Below are 20354 nucleotides of genomic sequence, written 5' to 3'. Positions count from 1 at the left end.
GCCCTCAGATCAGCAAGGCGTGCTGACCCCAAACAGCTCGTTAGTCAGCAGAAGCCGGAGATTGGCACAGGGCTTTGGGGCAGGAAGAGTGAGTGTAGGCTGGGGGTGTGGTCGGGGCCGGCTTCCTGGAGGAGGCGGGGCCGGGGCCGTGCAAAGGCCCAGGGAGCCAGCTGCTCATCACGTGAGTCTCCCTTAGGTCCCTCCTTCACCTGGCACCTCCATCACCTGCACATCACGATTCCACTCAGATGTCACCTCCTCTAGGGGGCTTTCCTGAATTCCCACGTGCTCCCGTAGACCCCTATGTCCCAAACAGCACCCAAGGGGTAGCCCTACTGCTGTCGGTGATGGGGGATTATCGAGTAAAGGATCCAACTGGTTTGTGCAGCCGCAGTGTGGGCGTCGATTCTGGGGGGACGGCTGGGGGGGGGCAGGGGCGGCCACAGTTTGGGCGGTGGATTCTGGGGGGACAGCTGTGGGAGGGCAGGTGCGGCCGCAGTGTGGGTGGTCGATTCTGGGGGGGCAGGTTCGGCCGCAGTGTGGGTGGTCGATTCTGGGGGGACGGCTGGCGGGGGCAGGCAGTCAAGGGCTGCTGTGGTCCAGGTGAGCGAGGCTGAGTCCGCTGTGGACACCGGCAGGGGGGATGGCTGGACAGGAGGTACAATCTTGCCTGGGCTTTGGTGATAGGGTAGAAGTGGGGGGTGAGAGAGGAATCAAGTTGACCCCGAAAGTCAGGGCCTCCCTGACGCGTCCCCACCAGCCCGTTCCTCCTGGCGTCCGCCGCTTTCCCAGTTCCAGGCACGAAGGCGCGGCGTCCCGGGGAAGTTGAGGCAGGACCGATGTGCTCTTGGTACCGCTTCCCAGCCCGGTCCCGCCCTGCCCTGCCGTGCCCTGGGGGTCACGGAGGCCTTGTCCCCTGTAGGCGGCCCTGGCAGAAAGCTCGCGCTTGAAGGAGCAGCTGATGATGCTACAGCTGAAGAGAGACCTGCTGAGGAGCGTCTTCGGCCAGGACAAAGCCACGGCCCTCCTGGAGCAGGTGGCGAGCTCCGTGCGGGACAGAGACTTGCTGCACAACGGCCTCCTGCAGAGGAAAAGCAAGCTGCAGGTGGGTGTCGCGGCCGCCGTCGTGGGGGCAGCCTTCTGGGGAGGGAGGCAGGAGGCCCAGACTCCTCCCTCGGCCCCACCACTTGTCACCGGGTGGCCTTCCCTCGCCCTTTGTCCCCCGGGGTCTCAGCTCCTCTCAGCCGGTGCGGTTAACGTGCGATCCTTCTAACTGGCGTCCTGGGCGCCTGCTGTGCCCACCCCTGCCCCTGAATCTCCCTCGACACTGCTCCCTCGACACTGGAACTGTCTTCCTGAGGAAGCCAGGGGGGGGGGGGGGGGGGGGGGGGGGCTGTCTAATGAGAAAATGCAGAGAAAATTGCCTGTGAACTTTCGACCACCTAGAGCCGGAAGCTAATGTTATTAGGAGCACATTTCTGAATGACTGCACTAAATCGAAGGGGTAACGTGGCGTGTCGAGGACGGTGTGTTCTTTTACGTAACAAACGTTTGCCGAGCATCTGATGATGACGACGACATAACTCTCGGGCACTGGGAGGGACCGGGCCCTCGCCGAGAGCTCCATTCACATCCGGGATCTCATCTCCCCCAAATAGCGAACGTTTAGCAAATCCCCTAGGGTTTGTGTGGCAGACAGTCTCGGCTGCGGCTCCTCGGGTCTACCGAGGCATGAGAGCGGCTAGAAGTGAATGGGCATGGCCGTATCCCAATAAAACTTTATTGGCAAAAACAGGCCTCCGGCGGGATCTGGTGTGTACGTATTACCAGATGCAGCTCTGTGCTAGGGAGCAGAGCAGCTGTCACGGTGAGGACGCCACGGTGATTCCAAGGGGGGGCGTCCAACCCCAGCAAGGGCTCCGGGAAGGCTTCCTGGAGGGGGTGATGCCGGAGTGGATATGAGCCGGCCGGGAGAAGGCCGGAGTTTGGTGGTGAGTGGCCGGTCGTACAGGGTGCCCGTAATCTGTGTGCTGTCCGTTGTGTGTCTCTGCAGAGCCTGCTGGCTCAGCGCCAGGATGTTGGGGCTGCTTTCGAGCCCCTACAGAAGAAGCTGTCGGACCTCCAAGGCAGGGTCCGAGCCGAGAACGGGCTTCAGCAGGACCTTCCTAGGAAACAGACCCAGCTCTCCAGGTTGCAGGTAAGGGCTTTGTGGGGCCCGGGTGGCCCCGTTCAGGTGCTCAGTTGTGTCTCTAGGCAGCTCCCCTCTTGCGGCAGTGACTGGCAAAACAGCGGCCACCGAGCCCCTCGCCTGAGGTCTGACCTTTTGTCCAGATCTCTGCTAGATTGATCTGGTGGCTTCTGGCCTCTGCGGGACCTTTAGTACCCGCAGACGGCGAATTCTTGAGCCTCAGGAAAAGATCAGCTACACTTCTGTTTACTCTGTCGCTGCAAAATGTCATGTTGGTATTCGGTTTTAAAATTGCTCTGCTCGGGGCGCCTGGGTGGCTCAGTCGGTTAAGCGTCCGACTTCAGCTCAGGTCACGATCTCACACTCCGTGAGTTCGAGCCCCGCGTCGGGCTCTGGGCTGATGGCTCAGAGCCTGGAGCCTGCTTCCAGTTCTGTGTCTCCCTCTCTCTCTGCCCCTCCCCCGTTCATGCTCTGTCTCTCTCTGTCTCAAAAATAAATAAACGTTAAAAAAAAAAATGTAAAAAAAATAAATAAAAAAAATAAAATTGCTCTGCTCTAAAAGTGTTCCTGATGAGTACAGAGGCCTTCAGTTAAATGATCTGATTTTGGAAGCGAGAATAAATGTGTTAAAACACAGGCAGACTGTCCGTAGGCAGATTGGTCAATAATGACTGGCTGGATAAGGAGGTTGCAGGATTTTAAATGCGTGTGATACAATTACCCTTTTAAAAGTCAAGCACTTTTGAGAGGGTTCTTGGGAAGACGTTAAAAATGGTGTGTCCGGGGGCTTTAAAACTGAAGTTGGGGCGTGATTCTTCACAAGGAGAGGGGGTCATCAGGTAAGAATCCAGGCGGGAGTTTGACCCCCGCCCCCCTCCCCAGAGATGCCTTCCAGGCCGTAACCGTTTGTTTCCAGGGTGATCCAGAATATTTCCGTCTCCTTTTAAAAAGTCTCACCAGCTCTGAGAGTAGGCCCATCAGATGGCCATATGGTGCCGCCACTGGGGTGGGGGAGCCCCCTCTTGCCGGGACCTTCCCCAGCTCCCCCACTCAGAGCCCCCCTCCCCCCATCAGCTCCCATGACAGGAGATAAACAGGACGGCCACACTTGCTCCTTTTCGCTGCAGGGGCTGCAGGAAGAGGGGCTGGACCTTGGGGCACAGATGGAGGCCGTGAGGCCTCTCGTCCAGGGGAACCCCACCCACCAGCACAAAATGGAGCAGCTTTCTGCCGACTACCAGGCCCTGCAGAGGTCTCTGGAGGTAAAACCAGGCGCCTGGGATCCTACGCTCTCTGCCTTTTCTTCCTGCATTCCTTCAAACCTTTCTGTTTTCTTTTTCCCTTCCTTTCTTCCCTCACTCACTCATTCAGCAGAGGAGTAGTGAGCATGTCCCCTATGGCGGGGGTGGGGGGTGGGGGGTTCTGGGCCCTGAGGATTAAGGCTGGCACTAGGCGGACAGCCAAAGCCCCGCTCCCCAGGGTTATATTCCAGTGGGGAGATGGACCGTGAGTCCGCAAAACAACGAGCTCATATACAATTCCAGGTGTGCCCGGAGGCCGAGGAACAGAACAGGCTAACAGCCCCGGGTGCAGTGGGCGTGGGGGTATGTAAGCCACGTTAAGAGCGGGTTGAAAGTTGCACCTCGGCGGCTGGGAGCCTCCTCTGCGGCGCCCTCTAGTGGCCACCTGGGCCCTTTGAGCCCTGGGAGTGGAATGGGACAGGGGCCGGCACAGGCTTCTTCAAAACTGGCCTGAGGACAAATTTAAGTGATTCAGATGGGGTCCCGGAGTCTGCATTTGTAACAAGTTCCCTGGGGATTGTGGAGCCGCCTCTCGGGCAGCCACACCTCAAGAAAACCTAGGCTGGGGGCACCTGGGTGGCTCCGTTGGTTGAGGGTCCGACCCTTGGTTTCCGCTCAGGTCATGATCTCACGGTTCCTGAGTTCGAGCCCCGAACTGGGCTACACATTGATAGCACGGAGTCTGCTCGGCATTCTCTGTCTCCCTCTCTCTGCCCCTCCCCTGCTCGCGTTCTCTCTCTCCCCCTCTCTCAAAATGAATACACTTTAAAAAATAAAAAAGAAATTAAAAGCCTTGAGCGACACAGTAATAAAAGGGGGACAATGCTTCCTTGAAGAAGTGTTTAGGCAATAATTAAAGAGCGCGATTGAACTGGAATGTTAGCGTTCTGCAACCGCTAATCATACTCAGTTAATGCTCCTTATTAACTATTATCACGATCAATCTGGCTCATCATTGGATAGAGGCATTAAAGCTGGTGTTTGCTGTTTCTCTGGGCTCTGTGGGCCCCCAAAGGGCAGGGATGGTGATTTCCTAGTTCTCTACTCCCCCACCTCCACCTTGAGACCACTAGCTGCTAATTTATTAGGTGGAGTTAAATCAGTTCATCTAGACCTCACGCATCGCTTAGACCAACGGGCCTCCCTCGGTGGAGCCACGTTTCCTGGAAGCTCATAGGGGGTTTTGGTTGCTGTGACCATGATAGAGCAGGGGTGACCCCTGCAGATACAGGGAGAGGGACAGGTGCCCTCATCCGGCTCCCACAACGCAGAACTGCCCCACCGCCCACAAGATTTCCTGAGCCACTCAGGTGCCCCACTCAGGGCTTTTTAAACCTAGTAAGTTCTAATAAGTCCTTTCCCCACAGCCCAGGCCATTTTCCGTCTCCCCCCGGGGGAGACAGACCCCACTAAGCAATCGGAGGCCATTGAAAGCATTGGGTTTGACATTGGTGCATGGGGACAGGGGCTATGGTAGTGACAGTGCGGAGAAGTGGACTTTTAGGTAACTGTTCAGGCTCTCATCACTGGTTTGTGGCAGAGAGTTGGGACGCACCCTCTCTGTCTCCCCAGTTCTAGGGGGCCTGGTGTCCAGGGGCGGGCGTTAGCCGGTGTCTGGAATGAAGGAGGGCAGGGCCTGTGGTGGCCCAAGCCAGGGGTCACAGCAAGACCCTGGGGTCTCACTGGCCTGCAGTGGGTGGGGAGAGAGGGGCTCAGAGGGCCCCAGGTTGGGTGACCAGGAACACAGGCCCCTTCCTTTCCTGAGGATGGAGAAGAACAAGGCCCCAGCCTGAGAGCTGGGAAGGGCTGACCCAGAGGAGAGGGGAAAAAAGCAGGACCATTTTCAAAAACTCTCTATCGAAGCATCATCGTATGTAGAAAAGAGAACATGTACCTGTGCGGTTCAATGAATTTTTAAAAACTGGACACATCCACGTTATCAGCACCCAGATTATGACACAGAAGGATACTGGCTCCCCCAACCCCCAAGCCCCTCGGGGCCCCCCCACGGCCACTCCTGGTGCCTGAAGGCAACCCTGATGTTTGACTTGGAACACCCTGGGTTGGGTTTGCCTGACTTTACACGTTATTTTAATTGAATCGCACAGAATGGTTTTCTGTGTGTGTCTGGCTCCTAGCTGTTCACACGCCGGCTGTAAATTCACCCGCAATGCTGTATTATAATGACTGTTGCATAGACCGTTCGTTCCTGCTGTAAGATATCCCAGCGTGTGAATATACCTCAACATATTCATCCATACTTCTGCTGACGGGCACTCGGGTGCTTTCCTGTCTCTTCCTGTTACAAGCGACACCGCGTGCGGGCCTTTTGGTGACGATACGTTTGTATCTGTTAGGTGTCTGCCCAGGGGCGACAGGGTTGGGTCGTAGGGATGCCTGTGTGCAGTCTTAGTAGATACTGACCTCTGGTTTCCCCAAGTGGCATATGATTTACACCCACGCCAGTGGTGGACAGGAGGTCTGATCGTCCACACCCTCGTCCAGACATGGTAACATCCACATAAAAGTTAAGAAGGCTCAGAGGCACTTTAGGGGCACCTGGGTGGCTCAGTCGATGAAGCGTCCAGCTTCAGCTCAGGTCACGATCTCGCGGTCCGTGAGTTTGAGCCCCGCGTCGGGCTCTGTGCTGACAGCTCAGAGCCTGGAGCCTGCTTCGGATTCTGTGTCTCCCTCTCTCTCTCTGCCCCGCCCCTGTTCATGCTCTGTCTCTCTCTGCCTCAAAAATAAATAAACATTAAAAAAATTTTTTTTTAATAGGAGGCTTAGAGACACTTTAAACCAGAGTTGGTCTTGCCAGAGTAAATCCCTGTCCTGTGTACAAGGGAGGACCAGCGTCTCACGTTCCCGCTGGGTGGGAAGCCCTGGGGGCCGTCTTGCCCCAGGGAAGGTCTGGGGGCCCTGCAGGATGGGGTGGCCCGGGGTCCCACCTTGCCTGCACTCAGAGCGCCCTGGGCCCCCTGGGCTGTGCTGCAGGACCTCATGGACAGGTGTCAGCAGAGCGTGCGGGAACATTGCACCTTCAGCCACCAGCTGCTGGAGCTGAGACAGTGGATCGCCGTGGTCACCCAGAAGCTGGAGTCACACCAGGAGGAGGCGGGCCCGTGGGACGCCCAGTCCCGGGAGGTCGAGGTCGAGGTGGGATGGCTTTCCCCACGGGGATGCCCGTGCCTTCACTTACATCCCCAAAAGCAGGCTTGGGAGGCCAAAGAGCCCACACTGGGGAACAGAGACCCCTGTCCCAAGAGCTCACTGAGTGTGTGTGCGCGCGCGCGCGCGCGTGTGTGTGTGTGTGTCCTTCAGAGGCTGCTGGCTGAATTCCCGGAGAAGGAGGCCCAGCTGCCCCTGGTCGAAGCCTATGGCCGGCTGGTGATGAAGAAGTCTTCTCCGGAAGGGGCTGCTCTGGTCCAGGAGGAGCTGGAGGAATTGGTGCAGTCGTGGCAGGCTCTGAAGCTGCTGGAGGAAAGCCTGCTGAGGTGAGGGTCCCCCGCTCCGAGCCGGTCTCAGGCGACACCCCCGTTTCGCCAGGGGGAGAGCTCAGCGGGCCCGTAGAAGCATGGCGTCAGGTGCCCCCGTGTATCTCCAGTCTGGCCCAGGGGCGATTCTAGCGGGAGCAGTGGGAGCAGGGAGGTGTCCCGGCTTGGGGGGGGGGGGTCAGCCTGCAGCCCCTCCTGGCTTGGGCCTCCCCCGCGCCGATGGGCGTGTGCACTTTAACGGCAGGGCGACGCGGGTCTCAAGTAGGGAACCGGAGCCTTGGGAACGTCCTGGTGAACCCGAAGGATGGTCACTGACTTGCGAGGCCCAGAAGTCGGCTCCTACCCCGTGGTGCCCCCAGTCTGTTGCTTCTGTGACCCGGGGAGTCCCCATCACAGCGCCACGCTGACTGGGCTGGGTGTCTTCTCAGCCTCATCAGAAACCAGCAGCTGCAGAGGACGGAAGTGGACTCGGGGAAGAAAACGATTTTCACCAACAACATCCCGAAGAGTGGGTTTCTCATCGATCCCACGGAGCCTCTTTCCGGGCGTCACCGCCGGGTGAGTCTGCCCAGGGGGGCCTTCCAGGGAGACGGCAGACCCGGAGAGAGGGACGGTGGGTGGCCTTCCCCCAAGCCCCCTCCCTGCCTGCGGCCGCGTGCTCAACTCAGGACTTGGCCGTGTCCTCTCCTGGGTGTGCCGCTGGACAGAGGGACTCAGAGGCCCCAGACCCGGGCCAGGGGGAAGGTCAGAAGTGTCGCTTGGGCAGACAGGTCCCCACCCCTCGGAAACCTCGCCCCTCGCGGGGCTGACGGCTTCCTGCTGGCCCCACCCTGCAAACTGAAATCGCGCGAGAGGGGTACCTTTTTTGTGTGTCATAAGCCGCATTTTGTTCAAAAGAACTAACCCGACCATCTCGTATCGCTCACCCCTTCTCCTGACGGCTTTTAAAAAAAGGAACCGCGTTGAAAAGATCCATCCTTCCTTGTCCTTCGAAAACGACACCTCCACTCCCATTTTCCCATGTATCCTTGTGTCGCCCCTTCCCAAATCACTGAGCGTTACTGTGCCCTGAGGCCCGCACTTGGAGCCGGGGTGCAGCCGGGAGTGAAACAGAATCGCTTCCAACCCGCGGGAACTTCCGACCCAGCGCAGAGCTTTGCACGCGGTAACGTGCACCCCGATCGTGGGAGAACGCACCTTCCGATCAGCAGGTCTGGGGCGGGGCCCAGGATTCTGCATTTCTGGAAGCTCCCGGGTGACGCCCATGCCGCTGGGCTTCGGGGCACATTTTGAGGAGCGAGGAAATGGGAACCGCAGGCAATTAAGTCAGGGTTTACAGAAAGCGCAGTACGCACTGGCAAGGGCCTCGCTGAATGGACTTGCATTTTAGACAGGCCGCTCTGGCCACAGAGCCCGGAGGGGGACAGGTGTGGAGGAAGGGGAACCACTGTGATAGCCTTCCTGGTGAGGAACGGTGGTGGCTGCCGCTAGGAGACCAGCAGGTGACCACGGTGATCCGTTGTCGCGGCTCGGGGGGGGGGGGGGGTGGTCCAGGAGGGCGCTGAGCACTGGCCGAGGCAGCACAGGACCCTGGACCTGAATTAGAATTGAATTTCTAACGTGGCCGCGTTGGCTACAGAGACATTCCTCCCTCTCCAGGCTCCAGGCCCCTCTCGTCACCTTTGGGCATCCTCAGCCCTACCTTCTGCCTCAGAGGGAAGCCACGGGATGCGTGGCCAGTAGGCTGACTTCCCCTCTGATGGGTCGGTCGTGCTGTGTATCCCCGCAGGCAAATCTGCTCCGGGAAGAAGGCAGCCGGGAAGGTTACTCCCAGCTCCTGAGGGACTTTGAGCAGTGGTTGGAGGTGGAAAACGCCAAGCTGGTTAGCATCATCGCGATGAGGATGGCCGCAGCCAGGGATCTGAGGGCCAGGGAAACGAAGCTACAGGTTTGTTGCCACAAGACGGCCCTCCTTTTGCACCCACGGATGTGTTCGCCACCAGGGGGTTCTTCAAAAAGAAGCACACACGCGGCTTGTGAGCCATTTTCATCCGTGTGTAAATAATAGTCTCTGAACTTTTTTGGTTCGCGTATTTCCGAAGGACTTTCGGAGAACCATTCATCCCTTCAGCCTCCTTCTGTATTCCCCAGCTTGGACAATAGCACGCCTCATCACGACTCCTATCCATCGGCGGGCCGTGGCTGTGTAACAAACCCTTCCATCGGTTTGAGCTTTCAAACAGCAACCGGTTATTTGACTCGTGGTTCTGAAGGTTGGCAATTTAGGCCGAGCTCATCTGGGCAGAGCTTCTGGTCTTGGCTGGGCTCCCTTGTTTGCTGTCACTTATAGGTCAGCTGGGTGGCTCTACTCTGGGGGGCTGGCAGGCTGTGGGAGATGAGCGTGAGGCGGACCGCACAGCCCTCATCCTCTTGTGGGACAGCCCAGGTTTCTTGTGGCAGAGGCGTCGTCTCACAGGGCAAGTGGGAGCACTCGAGGCTTCTGAGGCCTCGAGTAGGAACTGGCGTATTACTTGCCCTGGATTCCGTTGGACAAAAAGGGTCACAGGGCCAACCCATGTTCACGGGGAGGGAAAACAGACTCCACCTCTTGGTAGGAAGGACTCAAAGTCATATTGCAAAGGTCATGAATACGGCGGGGAGGCAGGATGGGGGCGTCATGGCCATCTTTGCAGTCCTTCTACCACAGATCTTTCTCCTTCACACCCATATCTAAATAGTCACCAAGCCCTCCTGGATTCCACCTCCTGGGAATTTTTTGTTTCTGTCCCCTCTTACTACCACTATGTTAATCTAGATACTTTTGATCTTGATGATGGCAATAGCCTCCCAGCTGGCCTTCTTTCTTCCTGATGGGCCCCCATCCAGGTCCTGGCTCATTCTGCGGCTAGAGTGACGACCTTTAGCATCATGAATGTGACTTTATCCTTCCCCTGATGTAAACCTTTTGGTATAGAGGCCAGCCTCCCAAACGTATCACACAAAGCCTTTCTCATCCGGGCCCCAGCTTACCTCTCTTTTTCCTTATTTCTCTGCAGTTTTATTAGGATATGTTAGGGTTTGGATGTCTTTTTAGTTTTCTTACTTGGGACTCATCTGGATACTGGAATCTGTAGTCTAGAGTCTTTCCGGAAAATTCTAGAGCATTCTCTGATACATACTGCCTTTGCCTTATCCCCTTTCTCCTCTCCTGCTGTGATGCTGCTTAGACACATGTTATTCCTTCTCTCTGTGGGCTCTATGTCTCCTACCTTCTCTTGTGTTTTGTTCATCCTCTCTCTTCCTGTTGCATTCTGGAGAGTTTTTCTACACTACCTTCCGGTTTACTAATTCTCTCTTTCACCGTGTCTCATTCACTATGACACATGTCTGTTAAGCCTTCCGCTTTTGATATTGCATTTGCCAGTCCTAGAATTTCTACCTGGTTCTTTTGAAATGCTACTCTGTCACTTTTTGTAGCTTCCAGATCCCTGCTGAGTCTGGTTGTTAATTCTTCAAGCACGGTAGCTGTTTTATATAGTGCATCTAATAATTCTCAAGTCATTTTAGGAACATTTCTTTTGCATGTTGTTTCTGCTTGTTCTTGTTATCAGTGTCTTGTATATATGAGGCTGCTTTGATTGTGTGCTGGGCATTGCATTTGACGAAATAGATGTAGGGGTAATTTGAGATTCAGGATCACCTCTTCTCCAGAGAGAATTTTGTTTGTGACTGCCAGGCAAGGAGGACTTTATTGTTCTGAAACCAGTGAGTCCAAGTTCAAAGTTTGAGGCTCCCTGGACCACTGATGACCTGGGCTGGACTTTAGTCCACTCAAGGTGTGAATTTACTTCTTTTCTTTTTTCTTTTTTTTTATTATGTTTCTTTATTTTTGAGAGGCAGGGAGAGAGAGAGAGAGAGAGACAGAGCAAAAGTGGGGGAGGGACAGAGAGAGAGGGGGACACAGAATCTGAAGCAGGCTCCAGGCTCTGAGCCGCCAGCACAGAGCCCGACGCGGGGCTCGAACTCACAAACCGTGAGATCGTGACCTGGCTGAAGTTGGACGCTCAACCGACTGAGCCACCCGGGTGCCCCAAGTGTGAGTTTACTTCTGATTCACCTTTAGGAATCTCAGCCAAAGGGGAAGCAGATTATCAAAAGTCTCTATCCCTGCAGAGCCCAGACCTTGACCTTTGTGTCCATAGCCCCATGAGGTTTCCCAAAGCATGATCTGTTTCACAACTGTTTCTTCCAGATCGACAAATGTCCTGCAGACAAAAGCCGGTCTGAACACCGGCCTTACTTCTCTGGGTTTCACCCTTTCCCAGGGTTTAGCCTGATGCGTCTTGCTCTCTTGTTAACTCTTTGATGACTCTTAAGTGTTTCTAATACTTTGCCCTCGGTGAGAAGTTTGGTCCAATTACCTACGATGAGGAAGTCCTTGCGTCCCTCTTGTCTCTCATTTGGCTGTGACGCTCATTTCTCGCCACCACCATCCAACTCCAGCCGTATCAGAGATTACTTGCGGCTGCCCCTGTTTAGGCCTCCTTGCTCTTAAAGAGTTCACGTTCTGGTCGGTTCTGAGAAGCTGCCAAACTGCCCATGTCACACCGCCAGCAGGATGGGGTGGAGGCAGGATCCTTGGCCAGAATTTAAACCCACATGCTCAGACTTGCAGCCCTGCTCCTACCCCCACGTCGCTACCTCTCAGGAGTCCTGAGGATAACAAGTGCCACCCTGGGGTGACACAGTACTATATTGTGATAGAAAAATCTGCCGGCTCCCGGTAGCACTCTGCCAGGCTTCAGAATGCCGACAGAAAAGCACGTGCAACCGCGGTGGCTCTTATCCTGATGGTGACTCTTGTGTCAAACCCTCCGAGGACTTGGTTCTAGAATGTCAGAGGCGGAAGTGACCACGGAGGTCAGCAGCGCACCTGCCCCCCTCAGGCAGGAGTTCCTTCTGTAGCATTCCAGAGAGCGACTGCCTGGCCTTGGCTTGAATTTGCACGACGGGCTTCTCACTTCACAGGTTCCTTCAGCTGCCTCTCGAGACAAATTCGATTGGCTCCTCCTTACCAAGCAGGTGGGGCCGTCTGGGCCATTTGGAAGGTGCACGTGACACTGCCTGTTCCCACAGGAGCTGCAGGCTCGGGTGCCAGAAGGTCAGCGTCTCTTCGAGAACCTCCTTCATGTCGGGCCAGCGAGGGGGTCCTCGGACGAGCTCGAGGACCTGCGTTACCGGTGGATGCTGTACAAGTCCAAGCTCAAGGACTCCGGCCACCTGCTGGTAGGTGCCAAGGGCGTGCAGCTCCCAGGCCCCGGGGGCGGGGCTATGGCTGAGCCCGAGCTCGTCTGGGGAGACGTAGCTGGGCCACATCCCCTCCGCCCCACACGCTAAACTCGGGAGTGAGTGATGGAGGCTCGCGGGTCGTAGGTGCTTCACTTCCAACATGTCACCTGGCCATCCTGCCGCCCCGTGAGGCTGGCGCTCCGGTAATGACAGCAGTGACCATCACGGTTCACGTTCGAGGGGCGGCTCAGCTGAAGTCTTCGTGACCCCATTCAGGTCCTTACACCAGTCTCCAAAGGGAGAGCGGAGACTGAGAGCCGGAACTCCCACGGCCGTGGCGCTGGTAAGCCAGCATTCAAACACGCCCTGCCGTGGGAGGCACCATGGAGGGGCACGCCGGACTGGGGCCCGGGGCCCTGGGATCCAGCCCTACTCCTCCACCCATTTGCTCTGCGATTGTGGACCATCACCTTCCCCCTTTGCGTCCCCGTGCGTCCTCGCACAACACGATGATAAAGCTAACTAGTAATAACAGCCTTTATTAAATGCCGTGTCCCCATAGCAACCCTACAGAGGGGGCACCGTTGTCATTCCCCGAGAAGCGATGGGGAAACTGAGGCACCAGGGTTAGCCCGAGGAGGGGGGCAGTCGAGACGGCCTCTGAGGGGGCCCTCAGGCCCCAGACGCCAAGCTTCAGCGCTCTAGCTTTGCCGTCCCCGCCACGGCCGCCGTGGCCACTAGGTGTCAGCGCAGTCCCAGCCAGGTGGCCGCCGCCGGCCCAGGCTTCCCAGACGGAATCCCACCTGGGCCTGAAGTGCGTTAAAAAGCTCATTAAATCGAATCACCTGCTGGTTCAGCCTGTCCAGATGACCAGAAGTTTTAAAGAAACACTCCCCTGACAAAATGAATATTCCATTACAGGCTCTGCTGGGATTTGAGTATCACTCACTTAACTTCTTCCCCCCCCCCCCGCCCCCCTTTTCCTCTCCTTCCCGAAAATAACAGACACAGAGTTCTCCAGGGGAGCCGACTGGATTCCAAAAGGTACGGCGTCTACCATCTGCTCCACACGCTAGAGGGCAGGGCGTCTGGAGGTGGGTAGGCCTGTGACGCTGCAGCCAGACTCCTGGGCTTTCTGGAAGGTTCCGCGAGGTCTGAGGAACATTTATGGGGAATGAGCTGCGGGCTGTGTTGTGCTGTGCCGGGCCCCGGGGTCCTCGGGAGGCCTCAGGAGTGTGCGCAGAACGTATTCAGCTGTGACAGACGCATGACAGAGGAGGGACCCTGGAATTTTTCATCGCACGCCAGGATGCGGTGGGGAGTGAACAAGGACGCTATTGACAATTATGTTATGACAACAGGTGTCAACCAGGACTGTCCCAGGAGACCTGGACCGCTCCAGGCCAACTGGATCGTGTGGCCGCCTGAGTGGTGGTTGGCACACGGGGGCCAGTGGGGGAGTAACGGGGGAAAGGGGGGTTGTGCCTCGCGTGCTCTACGAGGAAGGTGTTTCCACTTCCGCCCGCTGAGAAGCGCTCAGAGCCACTCCTGTGGCGTTTGCAGGCCGAAGTGGTAACCGTGGGAGCGGCACTAGTCATGAGTACTAATCATTATTACTTTAGACGCTCTGTGTCGTCCATCCACCGTGTGCCAGAAAATCCTGCTGAATCATGGTGAGGGCATCTCATTTAACGGTACCATCAACACCCAAGAGGCATCACCGCCTTCACGGAAGCGTGGGGAAACTGAGCAATGCAAGGTCGGAATGAGTCCTTCAGCACAGGCATGTGGCTTCCGGGTGGTCTCTGGGCTGTGGCCCCAAGGCCGTCATCTGGACTTTCCACACCGTGCCTTGGAGAAGGCATCCCTGGGGCCTGGCGGGTGTCCCTGCTTCAGGGAAAACCCGATGTGAATGGATGTCTCCTTTTGCAAGGGAGCTCTCGTTTCAAGCCCTGGCCCAGAACAGAGTGAGCCTTCAGCAGGCTCTGCTCCAAAGAGCCCTGGGTTCCTCGAGGTCCCTAATGCCATGGGATCGGTTTCCAGGCGCTTTGCACGCTGGGATTTCTTCTTGGTCTCCAGCGGGTTTTTGTGTCTCACGTCCGTAGGAGAGCGGGTGTCCCGTGGACTGGGTCGGGCGGTCACGAGACCAACGCTGTGCTTGGGGCCCAGCGTCAACTAGCTTGGTGGCTTTGGGCAAGTGGCTTTGCCTCTTGGGGCTTGACTTTCCCCATCTGTAAAATGGAATTATCAGTGCCGACTTTCGTCGTGAATGAATTCTGAAGATCATGTGAACTGTCATTTGTAGAAGTCCTTCAGGGAGACTGTAGCCCTGGATCCCCCCCTCATTTAGAATGACAGAGAGCCTCCTCGAGAAATGTGCAAGACCATCAGGAAGGACAGGGTGGCTCACACAGTCCAGCCCGGTGACTTCCGGGGGCTTCCATACTTTTAAGCCCTGCACTGGGGAGCCCCCATCTGGAGCTCCCAGGGGGAACCCGGAGGAGTCATGTCTGGGTCCCCTGATCCCTTGCACACAGTGAGTGCTCACTAAATGTTTCTGAGCCGGGGGACACTTGGCTGGGGGAGGCCGGGCCTCCCGAGCAGGCTGTTTCCTGGCAGCCTGCGATTGGCTTAGCGTGGAATGTCCACAGCCCTGTCACTCGGGGCTCAGCCACAGCTCATTTGCTGTCCGTCATTCGTTCCACAAGTATTTACTGAGTGCTGACCGGGCCAAGGACTGATGTGGGCACTCGGGATCCATCAGTGATCACAAGAGCAAAGTCCTGCCCTGGTAGACTGCAAACGCGTCCTGGCTGGGAGGAACGGCACGTCTCTGAGGCCGGGGCTCTAAAGGGCAAAGGTGGACCGGGGTCCTCATAGCTACGGGTTGTGTCTTATCTGCGGCTGGCAGATACCGGGCACGGCTTTGTGGGGTATGCGAAACGGGCAGGTTCTAAATGGCTAAAAAACACGCTTATCCGGGCTCTGTGTAAAATAATCGGATGCGTAGGGGCGCCTGGGTGGCTCCGTCGGTTAAGCGTCCAACTCTTGATTTTGGCTCCGGTCATGATCTTGCAGTTCATGAGTTGGAGCCCTGCTTGGGATTCTCTCTCTCTCTGCCCTCTCTCTCTGCCCCTACCCCGTTCATGCATCTCTTTCTCAAAATAGGTAAACTTTAAAAAGTTAAAAAAAAAAAAATAATAGTAACGTAAAATAATCGGATGTGTAACAATCTGAGTTTGCGGCTGGCCACCTGGCTTTCGTGAAGCCCGCCCACCAGGAAAGAAGCAACCTGCAAGGCCATCTCGGGCTCATCTATGCGACAGCTTAGGCACAGATTTCTGGGTCCCACCCTGAGTTTTTGGTCCACTAGGGCGGAGACGGCCCAAGAATCTGCATCCCTAGCAAGTTCCCAAGTGACGCTGACGCTGCTGGCCTGGGACCCCACTTCGAGAACCACAGCTTGACGCACCGGATTTGAATCTCGGATCCACCATTAGCGTGCGTGACTGTCGACGAGCCACTTAGCGACGCTCTCCAAGGAACACAACGAGGGTCCGCCAAGCTGATGGTGGACAGAGTCCTTGTAACTCTGCGCATAGTAGGTTCTCGATGGCCAGGTAAATGAAGACCCTGAAGACCTTGCAGACGCCGCCCCTGCTTATATCCCTCGGAGAACAAAGGGAACAATGACACCCCTGGGGGGGGGGGAGACCCCTCCCTTGGGTGTGCTTCTTGTGTTGTTTCTGCGGCCCGTGTGTGTGCACACAGACACATATAGACACACACGCTGACCGGGTGACAGTGCTGTCTTCAGAGGCTGTAATCTGGCCACCTTAAAAAACATTTCATATGTTATTTTTAGTCCAAAAGAAAAAGAAAAAAAAACTGCCCCAAAGCTAATTATTTATGAGCAGTTGGTTCTCTGCACTTTTTTTTTTTTCTCTCTGCACAAAGTCACTGGAAGCTCCAACTACGTCAATGGCTTCAGCTTGTTTGTTTGTATAAACACGGTAATTAAGATTTATTAAATTTGCAGCCTGCCTACGCCCTCGCCAGCTCAGTGCCCCCGGATACGTTTGCCTGCAGCATTGAGCACATGAAATGTACCTGCTTTTTTTTTTTTCTTTCTTAATTTTTGTAAGTGCTTATTTATTTTTGAGAGAGAGAAACAGAGTGTGAGTGGGGGGAAGGGCAGAGAGAGAGGGAGACACAGAATCCGAAGCAGGCTCTGGGCTCTGAGCTGTTGGCATAGAGCACGATGTGGGGCTCGAACTTGGGAACGGCGAGATCATGACCCGAGCCGCAGTCAGATGCCCAACGAACTGAGCCACCCGGGCGCCCTGTAATTGCTTTTTTTTTTTTTTTTTTTCAACGTTTATTTATTTTTGGGACAGAGAGAGACAGAGCATGAACGGGGGAGGGGCAGAGAGAGAGGGAGACACAGAATCGGAAACAGGCTCCAGGCTCTGAGCCATCAGCCCAGAGCCCGACGCGGGGCTCGAACTCCCGGACCGCGAGATCATGACCTGGCTGAAGTCGGACGCTTAACCGACTGCGCCACCCAGGCGCCCGTGTAATTGCTTTTTAAGTTACAAGTGGGCCGTGAGGGGACCGTCTTCCCGCATCCGCCCAGGGCAGTGGCGTAGTCTACTTGAGACAAACTTTGCGTCCAAGCACAGATTTGCAAATGTGTCTCTTTGGCCTGGGTGAACCGGGCCACAGCCAGCGTGCCGTTTTGCAGGAGTGGGGAGCAAACACCGCCCTCCCATGCACGCTGTGGCCTCTCGGGACGGGGACCCAGATGGCGAGCATTTTATTTACTGGATCGCATTTCGTAGGTTCTAAGGCTCATCGTGACGTTTCACATTTTCACATTTCTGGAATCCGGGTGGCTTATTACGATCGAGTTCTTCCCGTGAGATTTGGGTTTGCTTCCCTCCACCACCCAGGACACTATCCACCTGAGATTTCTCGAAATCGAAAATCTTTGCTGGCAGGGCGGTATTTTGTTGTGTTTTCCTTCGGCCCACGGCGACCGCGTGGATTCCGACACCCAGCCCCTGGGAGCTCCAGGGGCTCACATTCTCGGGGAGGAGTCTTACCCCCCTCCCTCCACCCAGTGCCAAGATAACGCGTCGTATTTCCTCGCTTCCCCTTTCCGTGAGGTGGGACTTGCTCTCGATCTCCCTGATGTTGAAGGCGCAGCCCCCCGGCTTCCCAGCTTTGTGGGGGGCTCCAGTCGGACGCTCCATCACGGTTGTTTCCTTTCTTAGCGGCGTGTGAAATCATGACCCGCCTCACAATGAGCACCTTCGATCACGCGAAATACTCAGATACCACATCTAAGGAAGCCTTACTGAGTTTTCCAGGTTAGATGGGAACTCTCTCTCACGACGACTATGATTTTTTAAAAAATCTCTCCTGGGCGCCAGGCGCTGCTCTCGAACACTCATGGGCCCGGTCTTTGCCCCTCACGACCACCTTCTCCTTTTTGGTGGGAGAAGCACGGCCTCTTGGCCCCTTCTCCATATGTGACAACGGGCCCTGTTGGGACTGGAACAGAGGAGATGTGACTTGACATTGTTCTTCTTGTGATTCACTGGGCAACTTTGGGGGCTAAATTTGGCCCTTCCTTCGTCAAAGGGCTGGGCCGTGCTGGGGCAGTGCGGTCTTGGAGCTTCCACAGGACAGAGCCCGGGACAGGCCTCGACCCACGTGCTGTGTTGTCCCAGGGCCCCGTGTGTCTATCCGTCTGCCAAGCCTAGAAGCCACTGGCCATCGCTGATGTGTGAAAGGATCAGCATTAACTCTTCAGACATCAAGTGTTTGAAACTTGTCTTTGACCTCAGAAATCCAGACCACTGTCACCTGTATTTACTGTCTTTATCCTTCCGTCACCCAGCCCGCCTGCCTTCTGATTCCGCGCCCCCCACTCCTCTGAAGCTCACCCCCGTGAGGTAGCTGCCTGTTCAGTAGGCCCGGTGGCTGTGTTTCTGCCCTCCATGCAGCTGGCCTCTGGGCAGCCTGGATGGGTGACCGCACTCCCCGCCCACAGCCGCTCTGGCCGTCCTCACACTCCATCGTGGGGGCCTCTCTCCTTGTTTTATTTTTTCCGTGATCAGAATCAGTGTGGATAAGACTCAGTGTTGATGACATCCGATTACTTAACACAGAGTCCCTAGTCAAGGGATTTGCAAAGGTGCCTCAATGGCCTTCTAAAAAATTAATGGGCATTTTGGCTTTGGAACAGTTTTAGGTTTACAAGAAGAACTCAGCAGGTCCTACAGAGGGTTCCCAGGTAGCCCCTCTCCTCCACCCCTCTTCCGTTTCCCTTACTATTCACATCTTGCATCAGTCTGATAGATTGGTTACAGTCGATGAATCTCCACTGGCTCATCACTGTTAACTAAAGCCCATAGTTTAGGGTTTTCTGGGGTTCACTTTTTGCATCATACATTCTATGGATTTGGACAAATGTGTAATAGCACGTATCCACCGTGGTGTGTCACACGGAACAACTACGCCGCCCGCAAAACTCCTCCGTGCTCCACCCACCCATCCCCTGGCAACCGCCGATCTTTTTACTGTCATTATAGTTTCGTCTTTTCCACAATGTCATACGGTTGGAATCAGTCCGTAGCCTTCTCAGATTGGCTTCTTTCACTCAATAACATGCATCTGAGATTCCTGCACGGGTTTCTTTGTTGCTCGAGAACTCCTTTCCTTTGGTCACGGGGTAATACGCCATCGTCTTAGTATTCCATTTCGGGTCTTTCTCATAGGCTTCTCTTCCCAGGGAGGGATCCAATCCAGGATCACCCATTGCATTCAGTTGCTACATGTCTTTTCTTTCCTCTAGGCTAGAGGTATCCCTCAGTTTTTCTTGACCTTGGGCACAGGTCAGAGATGTGATGGAATGTCCCTCAAAGTATGTTTCCCTGATACGTGCTTGTGATTGGAGTCAGGTTGTGCATTTCTGGCAGGAACGTCACGGGTGATGTTGGGCTCTTAGCGCATCTTCCTGGGACACCCCCGGTGTCGGTAGGGCCCCAGCATCCCTGATGCTAACTCTGAGCACGTGATTAAGGGGGTGGCTGCTGGGCTTGTCCCCTGGACAGCGCCGTCATTTCTTTTGTAATTAACAAGTAATCTGTGGGGCGCTGCTTAGAAACACTGAAGTACAGTGCCTCTTTCTTCAGTGGTTGTATGTATCATGGGGTTTTCTGCAGCCTCTCTCTCCCCATGACTCATCTGGATGGTTCCTTCTGCTACCGTGGCTTTGTTCCCTGACTCTGGGCCCCTCAGGTCCATCTCTCCAGACCAGGTCTCCCTTCTGCCTTCAGCCCCCAAGTCCCAACCACCTACCTGCTGGACGTCTACCCAGGAGTCCTCTAGACCCTCGGACGCAGCATGTCCAAAGCTGACCTCACTGTATTCCCTGCACCCAAACAAACCCCAGTCCCCGTATCAGTGGACAGCATCATGACCACCCACTTTCCCAAGCCGGACGCCTCCGGGTCATCCCAGACCCTCACCGACCTTGGTTCTGGTCCTAAGCTCAGAGCCTGGTCATGATGGCTCTTAGATGAGAAATCGTGAGGGTAGGAAGGGAGGGAAAGGGAAGAGAAATGAGCCATATGGCCATACATCTGTTCCCAAATGAGGCTCTGTCCTTGCTTGAGTAATAACAAAATCTCCAGTCATTCCATCCAGAGGAACTTCCCACCAATTACCTAAACCACCTCTAAAAGGCCAGCTCAGACGGCCTCATCTCCCATCCCTCTCCAAAACCAACTCAAGGTTCTGGAAAAATACAGTTCTGTGGCCTGACTGTCACGTGCAGAGCCACCCCAGGGAGGAGATACAACGAACCCAGCCACTGCCATCTTGTCCCCATGGGGCAACTATCCAGAGCCTCTGAATTCTCACGGGAGTGAATCTTGGGCTCCAGGACTGAGCCATTAGTGAAGAAATTATCACCGGCATTGTGAGCAGGCCCTGGCCCCGGGAAACCCTGGTCTCCCTAAGACTCACTGGTGCAGCCAGGGAAATGCAGTGGGCCCCACACACAGCCCCCTC

General features: G+C 55.6%; 1 protein-coding gene across 8 annotated transcripts in view; it reads left to right on the top strand.

Annotated features, from left to right (window-relative positions):
• The window catches only part of SYNE3 (spectrin repeat containing nuclear envelope family member 3), a 103525-nt gene that overhangs the window by 64923 nt on the left and 18248 nt on the right, over positions 1–20354 (top strand). For 4 of the 8 annotated variants that reach the window (XM_030319896.2, XM_030319900.1, XM_032593456.1 and 1 more), the window contains 10 exons: positions 923–1105; positions 2054–2197; positions 3316–3450; positions 6484–6645; positions 6811–6983; positions 7412–7541; positions 8773–8931; positions 12120–12269; positions 12549–12615; positions 13278–13316. In XM_030319896.2, coding sequence (XP_030175756.1) covers positions 923–1105; positions 2054–2197; positions 3316–3450; positions 6484–6645; positions 6811–6983; positions 7412–7541; positions 8773–8931; positions 12120–12269; positions 12549–12615; positions 13278–13316 — 1342 coding nt within the window. The other 4 variants (XM_030319902.2, XM_032593453.1, XM_030319905.2 and 1 more) reach the window with 3 other exon arrangements.

Source organism: Lynx canadensis, chromosome B3 (genome assembly GCF_007474595.2).
Source record: "Lynx canadensis isolate LIC74 chromosome B3, mLynCan4.pri.v2, whole genome shotgun sequence".
Taxonomy (NCBI): Eukaryota; Metazoa; Chordata; class Mammalia; order Carnivora; family Felidae; genus Lynx; species Lynx canadensis.
This window is presented reverse-complemented; position numbering and strand designations above follow the sequence as displayed.